Genomic DNA, 23,404 nt, shown 5'->3' with positions numbered 1-23,404 from the left:
TTAATCTAGGACTAAATCACAAAATTCTTTAATATTTCTTTATTTTCACATAACACAGAATAATCGAGGAATATACGTTTAAAATGTGAATTTATACTATCACAATAATTGATCACTTATAATTAAATTCGGTCAAGTCTCTTTTATCGAAAAATATATTGATTCTTTCGAGTAGCTGAGGGTCGGTGACTGTTTTGGCGAGCTGCGCGAAGCCGTCCTGCAGCACAGGGTTGATGAGCTGGAACCTCTCTAGGGGAAACGTGAGGATCAGCTCCAGGTATGCTATTAGGATGTTCTGGAAACAGTGCCGTTGCACCTCCGTGTCCTGCAGAACAAAAGGAAACTATATAAACTGGCGCCCAACGTGGAACCATATAACATTATTTTTTCCGTAAGTAAAATAAAATGAGTAATAAAATCAGTTTTTATGCCGACTACTAACACCAGCCTTAGCCTTGGCACAAAATATTCCAAAATTACAACTGTTTCGCATATTTTCGGAATATTTGGCGCCCAACGTGGGACAAACTGTTTTTATTTATTAAATTATGTAGGTGGTAAACAGGTGGCTTTATTAATTAGCTAAAATTATTGTACCTTGCTAATGCTCAAAGCTCGTTGTTGTTCAATTTCTGGTGGCACGGGCTGCGGTGGGATGATCGGCTCCACAGTTTTGTTCTTTTCGTACGTTGGCCCATCACATATCGTAATGTTCACCTTGCGCGCTGCTAAATGGCTTACTTCAGATACGCTGACTTTCTTTTCTTTCACAGGACTGCTGTCACTTTCCATTATTCTTACTTTCTTAGTTACTACCTTATCAGAATCAGATTTTTCTGAGGTCCTATCTATATCAGTGTCAGATTCATTAACAGTCTCACTAGTAAATTCAGTGGTTTCATCACTGTAAGTATTATCAGATTTGGTAACAGTACTGTTTGCCTTAAAATCTGCGAATGTAAATGGTTTTGGCTTTTCTATACTTTGATCAGGATGTTCACTCTCTGATGTAATATTTGAGTCATCTTGTTTTGTTGTGTCAGAAGTTTCAGTTGTGGTTTGTGCATAACCGTCATCGTAGTGATTTGATGAATCTGTATCAACTGAACTACACGATGCTCTGTCTTTTACATCGGGCTCATCGAAGACGTTTATCAAATGCTTCACGTAATTATTGCACAGTAATTCCCAGGTGGCTTTAAGATCAAATATTTTAATTATGAATCGATCGTATTCCAAAGTAAGATTTAACGTCGTCGTGTAATTATGTAGTATTATAGGTATATCTGTAGGCTTTAATTTAAATAAATGTACTCCAGTAAAAAATATATCCGTTAAGGCTATGATTTTTATGAGCCAAGATGATGTTGTCTGCTTGTAAAGGTTGGCAGCATAGTCGAGGTTTGATACTTTCTGTACAAGGAACTTTAATCCGGGTCGAGAGTCAAACTGCATCGCCCTTATGTAGGATAGCTCTAAGCTTTTTAGTAACAAGTCCACGTTGTCATTATTTAGGAAGAACCTGTAATTGCAGATATTCGAACCTGCTTTAAAACTTTCTAGTAGGATACTGTTTATTCCGTGAAACACGTCAGAGGAAGCCTGGATCAGCACCGTAGCAATAATTTGGACTAAAATTTGATGAGCCAATAAGCCCACAACCAGGCCTCTATGAGGAATCCTAACTGTGTATAGCTCAGGATTTTGAGAGTTCGTGGACTCTTGAAGGTAGATCAAAAAAATGTAGCTCCTGTCATCGATGAGCATCAAGTTGTTAGAAGAATTCTTAGGGGTTAGTTTTGTATGACCATCTGCCCTTAGCTGCTCGTTGAGGAACACTTGTTGGGCCATCGCGTGTAATCTGACATTGTCGTTCACAGAGCAGTCTCGTCTTGCAGCCACTTTCACCATGGCCAAATCTCCATAAAAGCTGTTAGAGTTCTCCTGAAACGCGTGTGTTAGTTGTTTCAAAGGCGTCAAGCAAACGTTGCAAGCTCTGTGAAGACTCGTGCACACGATTTCCCATTGATTATCGGTAAGCAGGTGGCCCGATGTTAGAATAATATGCCTTATACATGATGCTCCTAATCTGGCGATTGGTTCTTGAGGTTGCGCAATGCATTCAACTAAAATGAGTAAAATTTGCTTCAGGGCAAATGTGGCCTCTCTGCTTTCGACCATCTCAATTTCATCATCAGAGCTACCGTCTGTCGAACGTTCTACGTTTATTTGTTGTAAATGATGCAAGTATACAACTATGGTGTCTGTAGTCATGCCACAACACTGCTTAAAATTTGGCATTACACTGTCCCAGTGGGTGTTAGTAATGGCGATTTGCCGAAGCCAATTCTGCACCGTAGGTAGGAGCAAGTGGTTAATACAATGTAAACCAAAATGCGTTCCAGGGACATCTATTGTGTTTCTTAATAGCTTGAAGAGGGTCTCCATAGCCGCTGGTTGGTTTTTCTTTGAGCACACGACAGTGGCCGATATTAAGCCTTCAATCAGAACATACCAAACCTTCAAAATATTACTAGGCCTATCGAGTTTCAACAGGCAGTTGTTAGTAGTGTTTGCAGGAGAAAGACTTGTAGATAATTTTCTGTAGGAAATTAAATCTTCTGTGCAATGTTCGTTTGACACGTATTTGGTTATATCAAGAGAGTTGCTAGGAATTATGGGATCCACAACAGCTAAAGGCATATCTCCTTTTATTCTGTTGCCTGTGTTGAAAATCGGACACTTTGGCATATTGTACATCATAGTCAAGATGTCGGCGCAGCTTTCTAAATGATATAAAGCTTCTTTGCACATATCAACTATGACCTTTTCCGTTTTTTCTTCACTTAGGGGTATGAATTTGCTGTTCTTGGAAAATTTCAAGCTTAAGCTCGGCTTAGGTTGGGTTGGGCTTGTAGCTTTCTTTGGCTTAGCTTCAGTAGCTTGAGTTTCATCATAGTGGAGGCCCTTTATATGACTGAGAAGGCAGAGGATGCAGTCTAAGGCCGCGTTAGCGAAGACTAAAGTGTTGTCTGTGTTGAGGAACACTTTGAATATCTCCAGAATGGCGGAGTACTGGTTAGAGTTGTTAGCAGCACGGAGCGTGTTGAAGAGTGGTCGCCATCCGGATCTTATCTCCATTCGGTTAGTCTCCACGAATTCACAGATGCAAGATATTATTTGCTCCTGAAAATGAAAATAAAACATGTTAACAAAGCGGACCTAATTAGCAAACATTTTCTTGCCAATTTGTCATCTCAGCAAGTCTGCGTGCCAAACATGAAGGAAAATCAAAAATGGATTAACAAGTTACCTGAATATCATTATCGCACAACTCTAAACATAGAAGGTTCTCGAAAGGCTTCAGTAACGCTTCATTGAAATGGAAGTGCGGAAGTTCCACCTGCTGATTTAGGAGCGCTGTGGCGCAATCGTGGAGGCACTGGATAGCGAGGCTCGAGATTTGGATGTCTTTGTGACAAGCCGCCTAAAACACAACAGTTGAAACTTGTTTAGGTTCAACTTTTTACACATACACTGCAGGCAGCAGAGTGATTGGGCTTTTATTTTTTAGGTTACAAACGAGAAATAGGGTAATTATAAATATGTAAGTATATATAGTTCACCTGCATGAAATGTGGTCCAACCACAGTCCAGATGGACATCCTATGAGCCAACGGCCTAGCGGCTCTGAGGCATCTCAGGGCAACGTCTCCAGCTCGACACAAAGCTCTGGCCGCTTCACCACCACTGCTTGACCCGGAATGTTTGCCACGACGCCACCAGGGAAGGTTATTATTAGCCACGTCTTGATCCCAAGACGAGAATAACTGGAAAAAAAATACTGTTTTGACAAAAGCCAGAAATGAATCTCATTGCAAAAAACCAAGCTTTAAATATTTTTTAACACAGCGAGGAGGAAGTATAAAAATATTTGTTTTAAAATAATGATAGTAGGAATCCTGGTCACGGCACCAATTTGAAAAACACACATAGTCTTACCAGCCTATGATGATGTGCAACAAGCCTTTGCAGCGCAGCTTTTAGAGTAGGCAGGGTCGTGGTGGCAGCAAGACGAGTAAATAGAGCGTCGCCTGCAGCAGATAATGCGCAGCATACGCGAGCAGCACCCGCGCCTGATATCACGTTCCCTCCCTAAGATAAATAACAAAATATTTTTTAAACAATAAAAGATAAAATGCTTGTAAGTTCATAATTATTTAAAAAAAGACGATACTGATATGTTACTTGCTATTTGGAACCACTTTAAGGAAGTGTTGTTTGTTTCATATTTATATTCTTCGAACAAATATAATAACTAACTCACCTCTTGGCGACAAGTTTCGACTATCTTAGCGACAGACATATCGTTGTTCAAATTGTTCTCCATCATCGGTTGAAGGTAATTAAATACATCCACACTGAAAGTAAAGTAGGTAAAATCAATAGAAAGTTTCTTCTTTTCAATCAAACGGTTAATTTGCGATATTCTCATGACATTTGAAATTATGATAGTAAATAATCATATAACAGACTGTAAAAAAAACGTCATTAAAAGTTACCTAATCTAGCTTAGTCCAAATTCTTGCGTCTAGAGGAAATCTTCTAGACGCAAGAATTTGGACTAAGCTGGAACAAGGCCAAGGCGAGGCGGTGTCTCAAGATAGAAAGGCGTGGAATGATCTTGTGTAGGCTCTCTATGCACCTACGAGATGCCCAAAGGCAAGCAAGAGCAACAAATAAGTAATTCCTTACCAAGTCTCATCATCCCGGCTATCTAACCCCAGTTTGGCATCAGCTTGCAATATCGACACCGTTTTATTCCTGCCAGTCTGCATGGCCACTATAGGAGTCGCGTTATTCCCCTGCTGTCCGAATAGGGAGTGCTCGAAGCTGGACACATACTGGCATGCCGCGAATATGTGTTCCCAGCATTCTGGGGCTTTTGAACCTAGCTCCAGGCCACCTGGGTAAACAAAAATAAATATAAATTATGGCACCCACGGCAAACCTTTAGGTTTCAATCCGCAAATACCTATTACGACACAAATTACCTACTGCAATCTGAAATATCAGAGCCAGAAGACACCAGCATCATACCGAAATATTCATAATATTATTATTAACACAAATACTGTAATGTACTTTATTGAATTCCCCATAAGCCCTATTTTGCCAGTAATATCTTTAAATGACGCCCAACGTGGGACTCGCGACAATACAATTCAGGTCGAACGGGCTCACCTTACAATAATTTAGGTATGATCTTTTGAATAACTTTGATGTCATCGTGTTCCCATATAAAGCGCAAAAAGTTACACATTATTTTACATGAACTGTTCCCAAACCGTACCTGTGATTAAAATATCCAACGACAAAGCGTGCGTGGAGAGGATTTTCCCATTCGGAGGCTGTGATATTGCCGAGTTTGCCAAGAGCGCCAATATGCTACTGCAACGGTTTTGAAGCTTCAATGTATTGCTCACTCTTGCGGCCTGAAAATGAACATGGAGGAATTAATTGCATAACAACCTAAAGGAAACAAAAACTTCTACTATATGGGTGTTATCGATGATACGATTAGGTATACGAAATTTAAGTTTGCTAGAAGAAGATAAGTACAATGTAGAGAAGTTTGTAAGAGGGTACAAAATTGACTTTTACAATAAAGTATTTTCGTACTTGTTGAACGGATAATAATGGGTGATGGCCGTAAATTTTAATGTTCCTTAAAATATACAAGTGTGCTTGATGTTGAACATACCTTGTGCAATCCCTCCAGACATTGTATGGTAAGTCCCTCCCACGCGATCCTCTTCCTCTTGCCGAAGGTGTTGATCTTCTTGGATATGATCACGTTCAGTTTCTGCTTCCTATTCCTATAGCCGGTTAAAGGCACGCTCAGAACTGTCACCATGGAGTCCCAGATGCATGTTAAAATTCTGTGAGAAAAAATAAGATTTATTTTGGTAGTAACTGATAGGAATGCAAAAAATTTAAAGTTACTTAGTGGTAAAAAATGCATTTAAGTATTTGTGTTCTGACTTCGATCAGCTGCATTTTGTGTGATCAAGATTGCATATAGAATTGATATTTCAATTCGCGTAACTCTTTAAACTATACAATACAATACAATACAATACAATACAATACAATACTCTTTATTGTACACCTTGATAAAATACAACAATACAAAACAAGGAAGCAACACGAACAAAGGTAAACAACAGGTGGTCTTATCGCTAAAGAGCGATTTCTTCCAGACAACCTTAAGATAGCGGAAATTGATAAATTTACATTATGTCAGTAGGTGTCAGCAAATTCGAAGAAATAAACTTATCGCACAATATAGACTAAAAATTTAACATACATAAACATACATATATAAAGATAAATAACTAAATGCATAAATATATAAATAAAATATATATAAATAAATACAATATATCAATACTATACATCATGGTTGTATCGCTAATTGCTGGGGGGATATGGTTCCCACATTTTGAGGCTAAATAATCGAACCTAGTCTCGATTTATTTTGAGTTTTAATTCTCATAATAATTTTTAGTATAGGTACCTTCTTGCCCATCGCAAACTAGCCTGGTGTTGCGTGGAATCGTTAGTGTTGTTGTACATCATAGATACTTCTTTCAGCTTCTGCCAGTCTGACATCACGGGATTCTGATCCAAACCACCGAGGTCTGAAAATTGCAATCGTATTTACACCTAAGTAAGAAACTGTTTTATTCGACTGTTTTATTTCTAAACAAAATATTTATCAATCCACTTTATATCATAAAATAATTCCGGACCAGCAATTTGACTGCGTCGCTTTTATGCTTTACTTGCTTACCTGACAATAAATGTACTAGTGGATGGTCGGAGCTAGGTACGTCCTTCAGTAGGTCGTTATTCAGGACCTGCTGATACAGCTCTCTGAGCCACGTTGCTGAAAGGTAGACCAGTACTCCACTGCCTTGAACTTCTTCAACGAACTCATCTTCTGTCAAGGACACTTGAATTTTCTACAAAAATAAATTACTTATTATCGTTATAAAATCTATTCCCCTCCCTTGTGAAATATCCTATTCAATATTATTAGGGACCATTAAATCTCATAACTAAATAGTTATCAATGTAGTTCCGAAAATCTCACTGAACTATACAATTCTGACAACTTACGCTAGGTTCCCTGTAGTAATCAGTCCGCCTTTGCCGCAATGTAAGAAGCAAAGCAGCATAAGTAGCCAGATAAACCCCATCAGCATTCATAATACAAGACGTGGCTGGTGGCTGCGCAGCGTTATGTTGGCAGCACTTCGAAGCGAACTCTTGCATGGCTTCGTCCACTTCGATACAGGTTCGCAAGTTTAGGAGTTTTGGTAGTAAGGAGTTCTGTAAGGTTTTGACGAATTGCCTTGCGTTGTGACGCTCTAGGTCCACGTTGCATTCAGTGGTGGTATATCTGAAAGAATATTGTATGCAGTTGTAAGATCGTAGAGCCTAGTAAAATAATCTAGGGGATAATCTAGGGGATAAGGGGATTTTGTGGCCTTATCTTACCTTCCAAGATTTAGCGTCCTTGGTATGGTTTTCGTTTTCTTGTGGGGTGAATCGCTTTCGGTGTCGGCGGCGGGGTTGGGATGGTTGGCTCGAGAGGGTAGGAATACGTTGTCAGCATCTGAGTCTGCTTCGGCGTCACTTCCCGAACTCATGTTCTCGGGGCCAGAGGTGTCTGAGGAATGTAGAGCACATTTTATAAAAATAAAAAAAGTTACACAAAAGTTAGGATACTTTTAACTCCAAAAGGAATATGTTGTTGAAACATACCTGAGGAATCGTGGTCCTTTTCTTCATTACTCTGAAGAACTGCTACCACGTCCCTGTTCAATAAACACACTTGTATAAACATTTACTGCGCATCAACAGTTTGAATATTCTCAAATAAAATTCGGTCAACCCTCCGGTCCCGTAACACCAATTGTCAAAAAGGACAATGGTTCAATTATGATAATTGCATTTGGCTTGATGGGTCAAACGTTTCAAAGGAAGATTAAACATTTTCTGACTCCTTTACCTATATGGACTTGGCAACCTTGCCAAAGTCTGATACGTCAGCGGGCCACTATAATCAGCATCTTGCAACCTTGGCCAGGTCTTTAAGATTAAAGCCGCGACTTCTGGTGATAGGTACTCGGTGGTGCCAGAGCAGAGCTTTTCTAAGGCGTCGAGGAGTGAGACTACACATTCTACGGCAGCACCGACCACTTCGGGGTTGCCGCTGCGGCCGCATTCTTCTATGCCATCCATTATCCTGGAAAAAAAGTTTTCTTTATTTTTGTAAACACTGAATATATATCAAATTATTTTTGTAAACACTGAAAATATCTGTTTAAAAAATACATCATTACTTTTTAGATGAAGACGATATTGTCATCATCATACTTTGTGTTGAAGTATCGAACCGTCACGTCAGTATTGGTTCAGTTCTGTGTAGATCGGCTTTTTGGTCGTATCGGAGATCACAGATAGAACTTTGATAAGTTTAACTGGGAATTAGCTGTTTAAAGAATTATTTTAGAATAATTCTGTTCAAATGTAAGTTACTCACAGTCGTAAAATCGCCATATCATCACTATGTCGTTCCATTTCAGCCTTCTTCAGTAGCACCAGCTGGCACAACCTCTTCGGATTTTGTAGCAGTTCCCTGGTACTTCGCAGTGGTTCCACTCGGTGCGATATGGGAGGGTAGAGGAGCATCCGATGGTATAAGGCTTCGAGGACCGGTCGGAGGTTTGACGTGGAACCCACTAGGCGGATTAGCTGGTTAGCTATACTGTGAAGAAAAAGCAAAGTGTCAGTTTCATCAATCAACGATTTCACCCATAAAATTATTATGTTTCTTAGATTATGAGAATATTTTTTGTTAAGTTGAGAATTCTGCATAAACCATATATTAAAAATAAACTGTCTAGAAGTTTGAACTCGAGTATCATTGAAATACCCTACTTGGCGCAGCTGGTAGGATCGTGTTAGGGTATGTTAAGTTGGACTTCAAGACTGTTTATGTAAGACTGTACTGTACTGTATATTATAATAAAGGGCCAATGCATAATTTTGAACTACTAATAGATATAATACCTGTAAATAGCTTTAGCTTGTTTGCTATTGAAGCTTGGAGCACACACGAGGGCTCCAGAACCCCTGCCTGAATCATCAACCAGGTGACCTTCATGTTCCCTAAAATACAAGAAATATTTAGACATAGACATAGACATAGAAATCTTTTATTCAACATCACATGAAAATGTTACAAACAATGAAGTGTTACATTTGGATTTGATAAAGTAAAAAAAACTTAAATCTAGATTAAGCATCTAAGAAAATGAGTTATACAGGTGAGATTAAAATATTCATGTGCGTTAAATAGGAGCTTGCCTCAGCATAATGTTGCAGCATGCTAACTACAACGCTGGTTTTCAGGCAGACCCTTGATATATTGTCACCTTACAGCTGTTAGTCGAAAACCGATTGGCTTGAAAATTGTGCTGAATGTGGAGTTGTGTGTAAATAAAGAAATGGTAGAATGGCATTTTGGAGTAGTGTTCGCAATAATATAATATATATAGTCACAAGATCGGAGTACGAGTAGGAAATAAATATAAAAAAGAGAAATATTTATAAAATGGCAAAAACATATAATAATTTAATATTAATTTTAAGATACAATCAATATAAATATTGTTATAAATATGTCGGTGTGGCTCTAGTACCAGGAGGTAGCATGTAGCATGTTAATCCTTGAAGATTGTGTCTTTTCTTTGTTGCTCTGTCGTTACTGAGGCTTGTGACGACTTGGCTTTGAAGATACCCAATTACCCATTTATTTCGGTAGTCGTTCCTACACAAGTCGTGATATTTTGCGTACACACAGATCTTCTAATCTCAATTCTTAGTCACAGTGCCTAAAATGGCCCTCTTAACTTTCTCAAATCTATTAGTCGAAGAAGATTAGATTTCATAAAGGATTTCTTACCTGGATTTAATATTCTTATCGACTCTCGGAGTTCCGAGGAACGATATAAGCGAGGGGCAGAACTTCTGCCAGAGAAATGTCATGAAATGAGAGTTACCACTAACTCTCTCGGACAAACTTGACATTAGCGTCAACAAGCAGTCCAGGAAGAAGAGAGCCACTGGGTTTTGTTTTGGTATCCTGAAAACAATGATAATTATTAGATAGCAGTTATTGGATATCTTTTGGGCTTTTGAATATGTATTTAAATCTTCCCGACGACGTTATTAATTGATGAATTTGGAAACCAGACATGTCGAATGGTCTACGAATCTGTAGAGAACATTTAAAAGCAGTTCTTGGAAAGGTTTTGATAATTATACCTACAATCATAGCTGGGCACCGTTAATCAAATAGTTAACTTCGTTAATCGCTAATCCGTTACTAAAAAAGTTAACTTCGTTAATCGTTAAAGCGATACATTTCGACAAATTTAACGTAAGTTAAAGTTAATCGTTAATCCGTTAACACGTGAAAAAAAATTACTTTTCTTTAAATATTTAGTTGCATCAGTATCCACTATAACGTATTATATTTCTGTAAAAGGCCGAAGTACAGCTAGCCTATTGAACTCTAGGCTGCACGTGGAAGGCAGTGATCGCCTGAGCTACTGCCAAGAGCTGTGTCAGGAGAGATGCTGGCGGTGACTGTTGTGGCACTTTGGGCGGTAGAGGCTAGGGAAGCGAATGTGGTCGTAAATAAGGCTCGATTTGCTGCCCTATCACTACAACAGTCGCCATGGTAAAGCTTAGGATTCACCGAATCAAAGTTAGTAAAAGCAAATCCACGTGAAGAATACTTTTTTTAGGTAATATTTCGGACTTTTAGCAATCGACATCGGTAAAACCTAGGATTTACCGGCAAATCATAGGATTTGCCGTACTTCGGGCTTTTATAGTAGCGTTCAGAACGTGTTTTTCGCAACGCAGATGGCGCCTGTGCCCAACTAGATTAACGATTAACGGACTCGGAGAACTTTAACGGAAGTTAACGAGTCCGTTAACATTTTTTCAAGTTAACTTAAAAGTTAATCCGTTAATCGAAATGTTAACTTCGTTAATTAACGATTAACGGATTAACTAGTTAATGCCCAGCTATGCCTACAATTCATGTTGGAACTTACAACTGCGTCTCAGAAAGTCGACCGCAAAGGTACTGTATAACCGGTATCACTTCACTGTAGCAGCCAACAGCCACGATGTGATTACGGCCTAAGGGAGACCCATCTGACAGCAGCTCTTGGCATTCTTCATCTAAAATCAGAAACATGATTTACATAAGTACAAGTTTATGAGGAAGGAAGTGCTTCGAGACAGAGTCAGATATGTGGGAGTTTAGTTATAAAGCTGTGCGCAGTGAGCGCTCAACGGTTGCGAGGCAGCAGAAAGAAAAATAGGGAGAGAGAAATGGGTTCTCATCTATCTAACCGCAGTAAGCCCTCGAGGCTTATACTGTTATAGGTAGGTCCCGTCGCAGCAACATGCAGCGCAGCGTCCGCCGATTCGGAGCATCGCCTTCATTCCCACATGCACAGTCGTTCGGCGTGCACCGAGGAGGTAGAACAAGAAAGTAAAATGCCTACCCTCACGTATACCGCCCACAGTAAGAACGCCGCCCCACATATCCACCCATTTAGCGAGAGACAGGAATCTGCTTACCGAGCTGTGCGCAGTAAGCCCTCAACGCTTGCGCAGCCGCAGCCCTCGCGGCAGCAGCCACATGCGGCGCCGCGCCCGCCGCCTCAGCGCAGCGCCCGCATGCCCACACGCACAACCTTCCGTTCAGCGTCCGCCGGGGAGATAAGGCCAGGGACAGGTACATGCGGAATATTTGGACCTGCAACAACCTCATGTCAGTAATAAGCGTTTTGTGATGATCTCAAGTGATTGGACGTCGTATCGTAACACTTAAGGCCATCCGACATTAGCAACTTTTAATAGCATATATTTGCGCAACCATTGCCTCGACCAGCAGCCATTGGGCTAGATGTTGAACCTAAGTTTCACATTATCCGATATCGGATGTCGGACCGATATCCCATATATTTACACCGATCTTTGATTTTTTCCTTTGAAATCCTCTTCCATTATCATTTTCAAGAATATTCATCTTATCTTTGATATTATAAAATACTTATGTAGATAATTACGTGTTTACGATGAATAAACCATTAAATTTTGAATCTAGATACTAGTGCAGAGTCTTTCCCCGAATGGATTAAAAATATTAATAATATAAGTATTAGGCCCACATGCACCAACCACTTAACTCAGGGTTTGTGGGCTGTCAACTGTCAAAATCCATATAAAATGGTTGGTTAACCCTCGGGCTAACTCTCAATTTTTGTTGGTGCAAGTGTCCCTTACAGATTCAAATAAAAGTGGTCTTTTGGTGAACGATGACTCTAAGAAAATTATTTTCCGTAATGGTAATAATATTTTGAATCATAAAACGTGTCTCGTGTTTAGGTACCTGGGTATCCGGCAAGTGGTACATCACTGAAGCAGTGGCACATAGCAGCTGGGAAGGCATCCATAGTGAGTCGTCTTCCGGCTCGATTCCGCGGTGGAACCGGTCGTCGCGGAGTATTTTCTGATGAGACAAATTAATATTTAGTTGCTGTGATGGAGAATCATTTTAAGTAGTACTTTGAAGTTCCAGTCTTCAAAAGTCTGGTTAGTAACAGCGAAAATGCATTGGCATTTGTGTAAATCCTGTATGTAAGTATAAAGCGTGACAAGCGAGCGCCTATTTGCTTCCGAGACCTAAATACGTAGCCAACAACGCCACAATCGCCTATGTTCCAAATCGCATCGTAGAGAGAGATATACCTAGATGGTGGCCTAGCGGTAAGAGCGTGCGAATTTCGATCTGGAGGTTGTGGGTTCGAATCCCGGCTCGTACCAATGAGTTTTTCAGAACTTATGTGCGAAATGTAATTTGATATTTGTCAGTCGCTTTTCGGTGAAGAAAACATCGTGAGGAATCCCAATTCCAATAAGGCCTAGTTACCCTTCGGATTGAAAGATCTGATCGCAGTCGCTTTCGTGAAAGTGCCTACGCCAAATCTTCGAATTCGTTGTCAAATCGGACCCAGGCTGCCATGAGTCGTGCCAAATGCCGAGATAACGCAAGGAGGACGATGATGGCTATGATGTTGATGTACTTACGTGGAAGCCTTGTAGAGCGAGCGCCACAAGCCGGGGTCTCTTGCTCTCGAGCGCGACTTGTAAAGGCAGCAGGCACACTCGTCGCAGCTCGTAGGAGGCGCGCCGCCCGCTGCTTTCTTGTATACATAACGCTTCTGTAAACAATTGAAACTCATTATTCATCCATACTAATATTATAAATGGAAAAGTGTTTCTGTTTGTTTGTACGTCTTTCACGGCAAAACGGAGCGACAAATCGACATGATTTTTTAGGTGGAGATAGTTGAAGAGATGGAGAGTGACATAGGCTACTTTTTGTCTCTTTCTAACGCGAGAAAAGCCGCGGACAAAAGCTAGTTTTATTATAAGTTTAATATTTAAAATTGACAGGTATCCATGCAACCTGGATATCGGCCTGAATTGAACTAAAGTCAAAAATTTGCTCTAGGTTCGATGTGGACAGGATATGCCCGATTCAAAACCCCTCTTAACTGCCACGGTACATCTTTAGTTCTTGATCATAAATGCTGTCAAACATGACATGTCTTCCGGCACAGCACAGACTCTTCTACATAAGCAATTATACTTATTTTATTCTTTCTTTATTTTACATGTTAAATATATTTTATGGTGTCTAAGATATGTATGATCTGTATAACGACAAAGCTTTGGTTATTATTTGCACTTAAGACACAGTTATACCTACAATATGGCTGATTTGTATGTTCATGCAAAATATTTTCATTATCATTTCAATAGTCTGCTTAAACAATGACGTCACCATTATGTATGACGTCACAAACTAATGAGGATCTCCGCTTGAGTGAGTTTTCCTGTAAACATTACTCAATATGTTAACTACCGCATAGGTACCTACACATAAAATATGCTAAGTATAGACACTGCGCTTCTCCACTAAGGTCATCCCTACCTAAATTTGGCTTTTATACAATCTACATATTATATTTTCTGGTGATAATCATAAGTAAGATGTTTAACGTGTAGTTGGTTAACTTTTATTTACCTAATGCATCCTGGCAAGCTTTTCTTAGCGCGTTCAACTTGGGTCCGGTGGCTTCTTTAAAGATATCCTGCAGCAATTCCTCCATACTACACAAAACGCATCACACTTTAATCCAAACACAGTCACTAGTAAGTAAAATGTAATATTTTAGTTAAGTGCGTTACAGGCGCGCTTTTGTGTGGGTGTTGCTTATCGTTGACGTACGGCGGGGCATGCTCCGTTGAAAAATCAATATCTCGACTCAGATGCTTACGATGGAGAATGGTGGAATCAACAGGTGGTAGCATTGTTGGTGCAAATACTAATAGTGCATTCGGTAATCATTACATATTAGGTAATTCTATAAATAGATAAAATAACAGTACGTTAAAATTCAATTGAAAGGATACATACTTTCGTAATTTGGGGACATGATTTCTGAAGTTATAATAACTAAAATCGATACAAAATTGTATGACGAACGCTATAAAATTGTATATGTTCATTTAAATCCAAAATATTATATAAATCTAGTAGCAAGTACCAATGTATAAAAGAAAGAAATAAATAAAACCATTTGTTATTTCAATTTACCCGCCCATGACTAATTTGACAGATGACATTGCCAGTGTTGCAAGTAACTGCAAAAGTAAATCCCTTAAAACAATTACCACATAAAAGAGTATTATGTTCTGAACGAACTATTGGTGTCTTTGGTGAGTTTTATGATAATTTTAAGAAGTTGAATACTTTTAACATAATTAACATTTTTTTTTAATTATTCACGCTTATAGAACATAATATGTTCATAATTATGTTTTTTTTTATATATACTACGTCGGTGGCAAACAAGCATACGGCCCGCCTGATGTAAAGCGGTCACCGTAACCTATGGACGCCTGTAACCACAGACCAACCCCTATAGACATCCATTACAAGACGACTCGCGGTCGCCAGCCTTCCTAGTATTTGCACTGATATAAGCGCGGGCGCTCGCCGTGCCCGATCAGTATCGACCAAGTAACAGACCCGAAAGCAGCGCGTGTTTTTCGCACTAAAAAATTGGAAAAGGGTATTTTGATGCCTTAAAGATGTCCACCTGTAGTGTGAAATGGTTTGGAAAGGTAACAAGAAGCTCAAATTTAAAAACAGACGGCATTACATTCCACAAATAAGTCATATTTATAATTTATTCAGAGCCGGCATAGGTCAACTTACATTGGCCACTTACGCGTCAGTAGAGGGACAGTCATACTTCTGTCCCTTTTCATCTGGCGCGACTACCCGCCGTCCTTGAAACGGCCAATCACAGCGCGCTTAACACATTCCCCGCCCGCTCCTCGCACCCCAAACACTGGTGACTCGTATCGCGAACAAAATATACAAGATTGCTACTCTATAGGAGGTTCTCTGTGGCGTTGCAACCCCATTAGAAACTTGTACATTCTCCTTTGCTGCGTTAAGTACACAGCAAAAAGGAGCGTACAAGTTCTAAGGAGGGTTCGGGTTGCCGACAACTCAAAGGACAATAGACGGAACAAGTTAGTTTCGTAAGTCCTCCCGTCATCAGCACACCGCACCCTCGTTTAGCTCTGGCAGCCTTACTCACCGGCAGGAACACAACACCATGAGTAGGGTCTAGTGCTATTTGGCTGCGGTCTTCTGTAAGGCGGAGGCACTACCCCAGTTGGGCTCTGCTCTAGATTCGAGCGGGACGATATCCGCTGTGCTATGCCCTACCACACAAAGCGGAATATCATTCGCTATGCCCTACCTCCTTTAAAGCCCTACCTCCTTTAGTTTTCATCTTTGTTAGTATTATAAATATTCAAATTGACCAAATTGTTGATGCTGACCACCCTATCGGTAAATTGTCTATGGTTTAAAAAAATACGTCGACTATGGTTATTTGAGTTTTAGTTTTTTTCTGCAATATGTAATATGAACTCTCAATAATTGTAAAATATTACACTGACTGACCGTAACATTTCAGTATATTATTATTCAATTTATTTATATTTTTTTGTTATTTTTCACATTAGTGTAAAATGGCTATTTTCGGATTTCAACTTTGGCAACATATGTCAAATGGCGCATATGTCAAAATAGTAGTCAATAAAAAATGGTATCTTGGAGTGCTTTAGGCCGATCTTTCGGCATTAGTTTACTTAAAAATCAAGGCACTAAGCCAATCGTAGTCCAAAATGTGAAATTATCAACTAACAAAGCCCTCTTTGGCGGCCATGAACACCAAACGATGCCGCTGCAGCCATCAAGGTACAGTCGCACTGACAGTGATTACCTAACCATTTTCTATTTGTTATGAAAAGTAAAAACGTTTATCCTCTGTCATATTTAAATGTACGTGAAATATGAGCTCGTATCTTTACATACTGGTTAATATTTTCTACAATATTAGCGGTTGTACGTCGAATAATAAAAACATAACCTACATTTTCAGATGGCAATACATCAAGTTCAAGGATATGTTCCACTACTACACGTTGATTGGGCTCATTCCCGTGGGGCTGATCATCTTCTACACGAACGTGTTCATCGGGCCGGCGCAGCTGGAGCCGATCCCTGAGGGCTACAACCCGAAGCACTGGGAGTACCACCGCCACCCTATTACGAGGTTTATCGCGCGCTACATCCACTCCAGCCCTCAGCAGGTAATAAGAAACGTCATCTCTATCTATCTATATCCATCTATATAGCCTTTTCTTCTGAACACGGTCTGGTATTTATGATTGTTTGTTTAGATGAAGTCGCGTAGTTCAGTGTGCCTGTTGGCAAAGGCCTCCTCCAGGTCTTTCCAGTATTTCCTCTGCCTGGCCAGTCTAGTCCAGAAAGGCCCTACAGTGGTTATAATTTCGTCCTCCCATCGTTTGAGTGGTGGGTGTTTAGCTCTTGATCCATCTCTCCATGTCATACTCACAACTAACCAGGGTTCGAGGATATATATCAATGGATATATATCAAGATATATATCCAGCAGGGTTCGACGATATATATCAATGGATATAAATACCCGATATTTATCATTTGTTTATAAAAATTGCATTACAAAAATGGTTTAAAAAAATGTAACATTGTCGAAACTATCGTTTTTTTGTGTTTGTTACTGTTTTTCTACTAAATGTTCTGTTTTTTAGTAGAATTTTCCTTATCTGAATTTGTATTCATAAATAATGCAACAAAATACTGCTATGCCTTCCATACAAAATGGATATATATCAAAGTTGATATACACGGTGGGAACGAGTATACCGACAGACTTTTACAACAGCTTCCTGGTGACATTACAAGTAAATATTGTTATATCAACATTGGTCCAATACCGACATTTTAACTTAGTTAATTTCTGGAACAAAAAAAATCAATTAACGATGGTCTTCCTTGTGAACAAATCCTAAGTCTAAGGAGTGATAAAGAAAACTATACACTTCACGAACGGCTCCGACAAGATACGAGATAAGAGACGAGTGAACTTCAGTATGACACTTGATTTTTTACGAGTTCAAGCGTTTAAGACAACAAACGTCGACTTTCGCCGCCATATTAGTGTCACAGTATAAAACCAGTAATAACTCTTCTTACAAACTTCACGCCGCGCGGTGTGTCCCCCTCCCTCCCCTCGCATGCGGCGAAAACATGCGAAACTGGTGATTATTGGGCTGGACAGTCGGGGCCGCGTTTGCGCGCTGTGTTGACGTGTTGAGTTCGGGAGAAAATGACGTCAGCACCGAAGACATATTTTCGTTACTGTAGTGTTTATGGGTGTATGGAAAGTTCTCAAAATGCGGAAATGTCATTCTTTAGAATTCCTAGACACCCAGAAAAGTAAGTGGTTGTTATATATTTGCAGTGTTAGGTACATTATTGCTTACGTAAATGGCGTAAAAGTGAGATTTAAAGCTAGAATGACACATTAAAATCAATAAGGATTTATCTGTAACGACATTTAGGTAGATGCTGCGATCTATCTAGCTCGAAAGTTTGGTACCTACTTAAATATTGTGCAAACATCTATTCAAACATTTTATGTAAATATGATTTCGTCAGTATTTAAGAAACAAATACGTACTTGAATCTTTATTAGATAAAAAGGTAGAAAGAGCGTTGGTACTAGCATAGCGCCATACACAGTTACTAATACGAGTAGGACAGTAGGTACCTACGTTTCTAGTTCAAACGAATCTTTTTTTTATTGTGATGGATTGGGTGTATTCTAGAGAAAACATATAAAATGAACACTTAAATTAACGCTTTTGCAATTATTGTTACACAATCTACTATTGCGCGTATGAGAGTAATATATTTATAATGATTTTTTGTATCTTCAATACTGACTAATGTGGTGTCATGACGTGGTATTGTTATACTAAAACCTACTTACAGTTAATAGTACCTATTAGATTTACAACAACTTACATTGTACGAAGTCGATTATAGTAACGTTGTACAACCCTGCGTGACCTTGCGCAGTAGTAACGACCGCGCCGCCGCTGCCGGAGATTAACTACTGATATATCCTTATACTGTGTTAGTGTGATCCATAGACTTAGACAATACGACGAAATTAAAAATACGTTTGGAGTATGTAGAATGTTCCTGACAGCAGACAAGAACCTACGTAGTTTGGTCGGGATGGTACATAAGAAAAAATGAGACTATGTAAGTTCAATAAAAGGACCTCATCTAGCATCCAGTTATAATAGATAGACGGCGGGATTAAAATGTTTTGTTGATATTTTTTACCTATGACTTAATTTTGGTATTACTATTTTTATCAAAATAAGAAATTTAAATTATTTTTACCAAAGGTTGGATTTGGTATTTTTTGTTATTAATTAATGGGATTATTGTAATTTACAAATAACTAAAAACTATGTCCTTTTTGTCAATTAGAGTCAGTCCAAGATAAGTTGGCAAAGATTTTACCAGACCCGCATGTGTAAACGTAATAGTTTCATAGAATACCTATTTGAAATATCATTTGCACCGGCGGGGCTGTCAAAATCACTACCAGCTTATAGCTTGGTACGACTATCAAAATTTGAGTTCAAAATCGACACATTAGTCGTAACGCAAGATAACTAGACTACTATGACTACTATGAGTTAGGAAAAAAATACGGTTAAATACCACATACTTTTTATTATAATAAATTTTCGAAATGCGAGCCTTCATTTGCAACACAAAGAGCTAAACGTAATCTGATTTGATGATGTAATAAGAAATTACTATTTCTTATTTCATCCGAAGCTGTCATGATCCGTGCCAATAATTCTTCTCTTGTATTTACCGGCCTTGCGTACACCTTGTCCTTTAATGTTCCCCAAAAAAAAAAGTCTAAAGGGGTGAGGTCGGGTGATCTGGCCGGCCAGGCTACCGATTCACTTCCACGTCCTATCCAGCGGCGAGGATATGCTTGATCCAACCAATTTCGCACTTCACGGCCAAAGTGGGGTGGAGCGCCGTCATGCTGAAACCACATAGTGCGTCTGGTTTGCAAATCGATGTCTTCTAGCAAAACATTCAATTCATGCCTCAAAAAATTTAAATAATTTGCGGAATTCAAGCGCGGTGGAATCTCAATTGGGCCGATCAGAACATTATCAATGATCCCAGCCCACAAATTAATGGAAAATTTGTGCTGGTAAGAATGTACCCACTTTGCCTTTGGATTTTCTTCAAGCCACATATGCATATTATGCGAATTGAATATTCCTTCCCTGGTAAAGAGGGCTTCATCTGTCCATAGTATTTTTCTTGTAAAATCCGGATCTTCCAAAAGCTTTTGGTGTATTATTTGACAGTAAGCCACCCTGGCTAGCCCATCACCAGGTATTAGTCCTTGAACTTTTCTGTAGTGATATGGACGAAGGCCATACCTTTTCCATACAAGTAAGACAACTCTGTAGTTCACATTCACAATTCTCGCTACTGCTCTAGAAGACAACGTGGGATCTTCGACAATTAAATTCATGATCCGGTTTTCTGTACGCAAGTCTAAATTAATTGCTCTTTCTGCATGCCCCGCTTTTAAGCCCTTTTCACGAATTTGTCTATGAATACTTGCAAAAGTAGTATGGTGCGGAGTGCGACGATTAGGAAATCGTCTCCTATATTCGGCAACTGATCTGCGTCCATTTCCGTTACAGAATCCATATACAAAATGAATATCCGCTATTAGGTTATTACAATAATGTTGCGGCATAATAACTTATTATTTTGACTTTGGTGACAATCGGTTATGATTTTATTGTCATAATATGTCAAGAACGTTTCCTAACTGATTAAAGGCCAGTAAACGTACACGACCAGAAAAGTCTGCATATCGTTCAGAACAGGTAGTAAAACATAAGACCAAACTAATAGTGATAATATTATTCTAGCATTTAAGGATATTTTGAGGACAGCTACGTTCATACAGAGCAATCGTTACGTTCGAGTGCTAAGTTATGGCAGCCATAAGTACTTAACACATAATCCTAAATAATTAAAACTCTTTGCTGTTGAAACTCAACTATTAACAAAAAGTTTCACAAAATTATTAGGACTGGCAGGCAAGTTTGCTATTACCGCATTTAAACTTCGTGTGTGCATCCTTGTGCGGATGGTTACGTCACATTATAAAGGCGTGTTACCATGGACATTTTTCAGCATGCGAATTATTGAAATATTTTAATATCTCGAAAACTAAGGCTTTAACTAGCAATGTTTATATGAACTTTTTGAGTCGAAATGGGCCCTAGAAGCGTTAGTTAAAATCTGTCGGTATACTCATTCCCACCGTGTATATCTGATATATATCGTATATATCCGATATTTTGATATTTATTATAAATATCGGATATTTTCGAACCCTGCAACTAACTGACATCTGAACATTGATTTTTTAAGTATCCTACTTTTCTTGACAGCTTGAAAGTATTAGAAATGATAGTGTAGTGATTTAAGGATATCTAGAACATTGAAGCGGGACTTGTACAGTACTTTTATTGTTTGAACGATAAAGCTCGCACAGGTCTCCCTGGTTATCCCGCTAATGTGAAATGGCCCAGATTAGGAAACAGTATACTGAAATAGTAGTGTTTAAATAATAAGGATTTCTCTCTTCGTTCTAATCCTTTCTGGTTGCATCTTAACAAACCCCATGTTCTCTTTTACAACAAGACATTGTCAATGTGATAAAATATAAAAAGAAATCTATAACCAAACATTGATTGAAATACTAACATTAATAACTTTTCAATATGGCTATTAGAGGGGAAGCAAAAGTGTATTTAAGAAATGAAATTGTGATTCTCAAAAAACAATATTGTTCTGTTAACTAAAATATTGAAATGGCAAATTTCAGGAATATGAGAAATTCATGCACTGGATCGATGAGGAACAGCAGAAGGTCAAGCTCCGTGCCCTGGAGAAGGAAATCCAAGCCAAGATGGCCGAACGCCAAGATTACCAGGCCTTCTACTACCGACCCATGGTCAACAAGTACCTCCGTATTGAGAAGAAGATTAGCGAGGAGATGCAGGAGCGCATCGGTGACGACTACAAAGATTAAGCAACTCGGTGATGTTAGTATAATAGTTCAAGTGATTTGTTACATGTAGATAATAAACATAAATTGTTGCTTAATTTTCTGTTTCAATGTGAAATGTCATTTGTATGATTCTCCATTTGAGACAGGACTTGAAGGAGCTTAAGAAAGCATACTGCCTTGAATATGAAAATTAATGTAATCTATTGAATTACTAGAAATCTATTTATTCAAGAGTTCTTTTGCAATCTTACTTGCAGCTAGTGGCAAATCATATGATAAATATTTTGCAAATATATATCTAAGTTGTTGCCAGTTTGGTAACCAGGCATTTACTGGGGCATTATAAACATCTATTTGTGTCCTAAAATATCTATTTTGACTATGTTATTGGATATGTTATCATTGAAAAATATCTCTTAAACGGGTCCTGTTTGATTTAGAGAGTTCATTACATGCCTGGTGTAAAAGGCCTCCTATCCAAGTTTGTATACCAATAAAGTTTACTATGACTTGTGTTAATTTATGAGGTCATGCAATGATTTGTCAACTTTTGGGCAAATAAAAAACTGCAAACATATGGTAACATTGTTATTTATTTTACAGGAAAATTCTAACGATTGACAATAAATTCCAACAGTTGGAATCCTTACAAAATTAATATTCAACACTTACCTTAGCACTTTAATGCTACATGTGGTTTGATATGATTCTCTACGCGTTTAATTTTACAATGGGTTAAAATATGATGATATTTTATTGGGAAATAAAAATGGGAATGGTAAGTTGTAATTGTACTGTACCATCTTTGTCACTAAAGACAATGTCTCTTTGCTCTTTTGCACGTAGTTCCATTAAAAAAACGTCTCCATTATTTTGACAGTTGTACTTGTTAGATGAAGACAAAATTTAACCGAATATCTTGCGTCTTTTACATTCATTGTATATTTTGTATGAATAATCGAGCTCATAGAATTCGGCTGTTATGTATTCTCTATACTTGGTATTTAATCTGTCTGATCCACACAGAGCGAGCAGGTTCGCGAAGCCATTCCTTCGTGCGGCAAATGGCTAATGTAGATGTGCTACGGTCGATGCAGCGCGTAAGTACACATCGGTAGGAATAGCTGTTTGCTGCTCCAGTCGAAGCAAGTTTATTATACATTGAGCATTTGCCGCGCGAGGGTATTGGCTCACAACATTGCTTATTCTGTGTGGACGCGCCTATCTTTGTTACAATGTAGGTGTGTGTATTTTTTTTAAACAGTCGTTTGATGCTTCGTTTTACAGAAAACAAAATCAGTATTCCTAACAAGTATTCCCATAATTAATTTTATTGTATTGTATCATTTTGTGTATCATAATTAGTATTAAAATTATGAAAAAATAATTGACTAAATATACATAATACAAGCTTTACTTACAGACAAACTAAGTACAAGAAATTAGTACCTATGTAGTCAAATGTGGCGTTCTTAGGGAAAAGGGTTCTTAAGGCGGGTGTCAATGATTGCGATATCAATCGAGAATAACTTAAAAAATAAAATAAATAAATAAATCAATATTTTAGGACATTCTTAGACAGATTGACTGAGGCCCACGGTAAGCTCAAGAAGGCTTGTGTT

The 23,404-nt window shown here is 38.6% G+C and overlaps 2 protein-coding genes across 3 annotated transcripts; one reads left to right on the top strand and one right to left on the bottom strand.

Moving 5' to 3' along the window:
• Nucleotides 1–24: 24 nt before the first annotated feature.
• LOC125231410 (brefeldin A-inhibited guanine nucleotide-exchange protein 3) lies at nucleotides 25–14,416 on the bottom strand. 2 transcript variants are annotated; one of them, XM_048136857.1, is made up of 23 exons: nucleotides 14,252–14,416; nucleotides 13,249–13,382; nucleotides 12,551–12,670; nucleotides 11,737–11,914; nucleotides 11,202–11,331; nucleotides 10,040–10,219; nucleotides 9,145–9,243; nucleotides 8,615–8,839; nucleotides 8,081–8,317; nucleotides 7,834–7,886; nucleotides 7,567–7,738; nucleotides 7,186–7,468; nucleotides 6,857–7,028; nucleotides 6,581–6,704; nucleotides 5,765–5,942; nucleotides 5,354–5,495; nucleotides 4,756–4,966; nucleotides 4,328–4,421; nucleotides 4,003–4,155; nucleotides 3,627–3,830; nucleotides 3,314–3,487; nucleotides 598–3,186; nucleotides 25–325 (listed from the first exon to the last, which is right to left on the bottom strand). In XM_048136857.1, the coding sequence occupies exons 1-23, from the start codon at nucleotides 14,334–14,336 to the stop codon at nucleotides 113–115; spliced, it is 6,150 nt and encodes a 2,049-aa protein (XP_047992814.1). In that variant the 5' UTR covers nucleotides 14,337–14,416; the 3' UTR covers nucleotides 25–112. The 2 variants fall into 2 exon arrangements, with proteins under 2 accessions (XP_047992814.1, XP_047992815.1); XM_048136858.1 differs by lacking the exons at nucleotides 13,249–13,382; nucleotides 14,252–14,416 and having other exon boundaries at nucleotides 11,737–11,924; nucleotides 12,551–12,658.
• Nucleotides 14,417–16,308: 1,892 nt separating this feature from the next.
• Nucleotides 16,309–22,359, top strand: LOC125231349 (NADH dehydrogenase [ubiquinone] 1 beta subcomplex subunit 5, mitochondrial). Its single transcript, XM_048136795.1, has 3 exons — nucleotides 16,309–16,507; nucleotides 16,692–16,902; nucleotides 21,597–22,359. Exons 1-3 carry the CDS (start codon nucleotides 16,353–16,355, stop codon nucleotides 21,801–21,803), a joined length of 573 nt encoding a protein of 190 aa, XP_047992752.1. The 5' UTR covers nucleotides 16,309–16,352; the 3' UTR covers nucleotides 21,804–22,359.
• The last annotated feature ends 1,045 nt before the right edge of the window (nucleotides 22,360–23,404 follow it).

This window comes from Leguminivora glycinivorella, chromosome 11 (genome assembly GCF_023078275.1).
Source record: "Leguminivora glycinivorella isolate SPB_JAAS2020 chromosome 11, LegGlyc_1.1, whole genome shotgun sequence".
Taxonomy (NCBI): Eukaryota; Metazoa; Arthropoda; class Insecta; order Lepidoptera; family Tortricidae; genus Leguminivora; species Leguminivora glycinivorella.
This window is presented reverse-complemented; position numbering and strand designations above follow the sequence as displayed.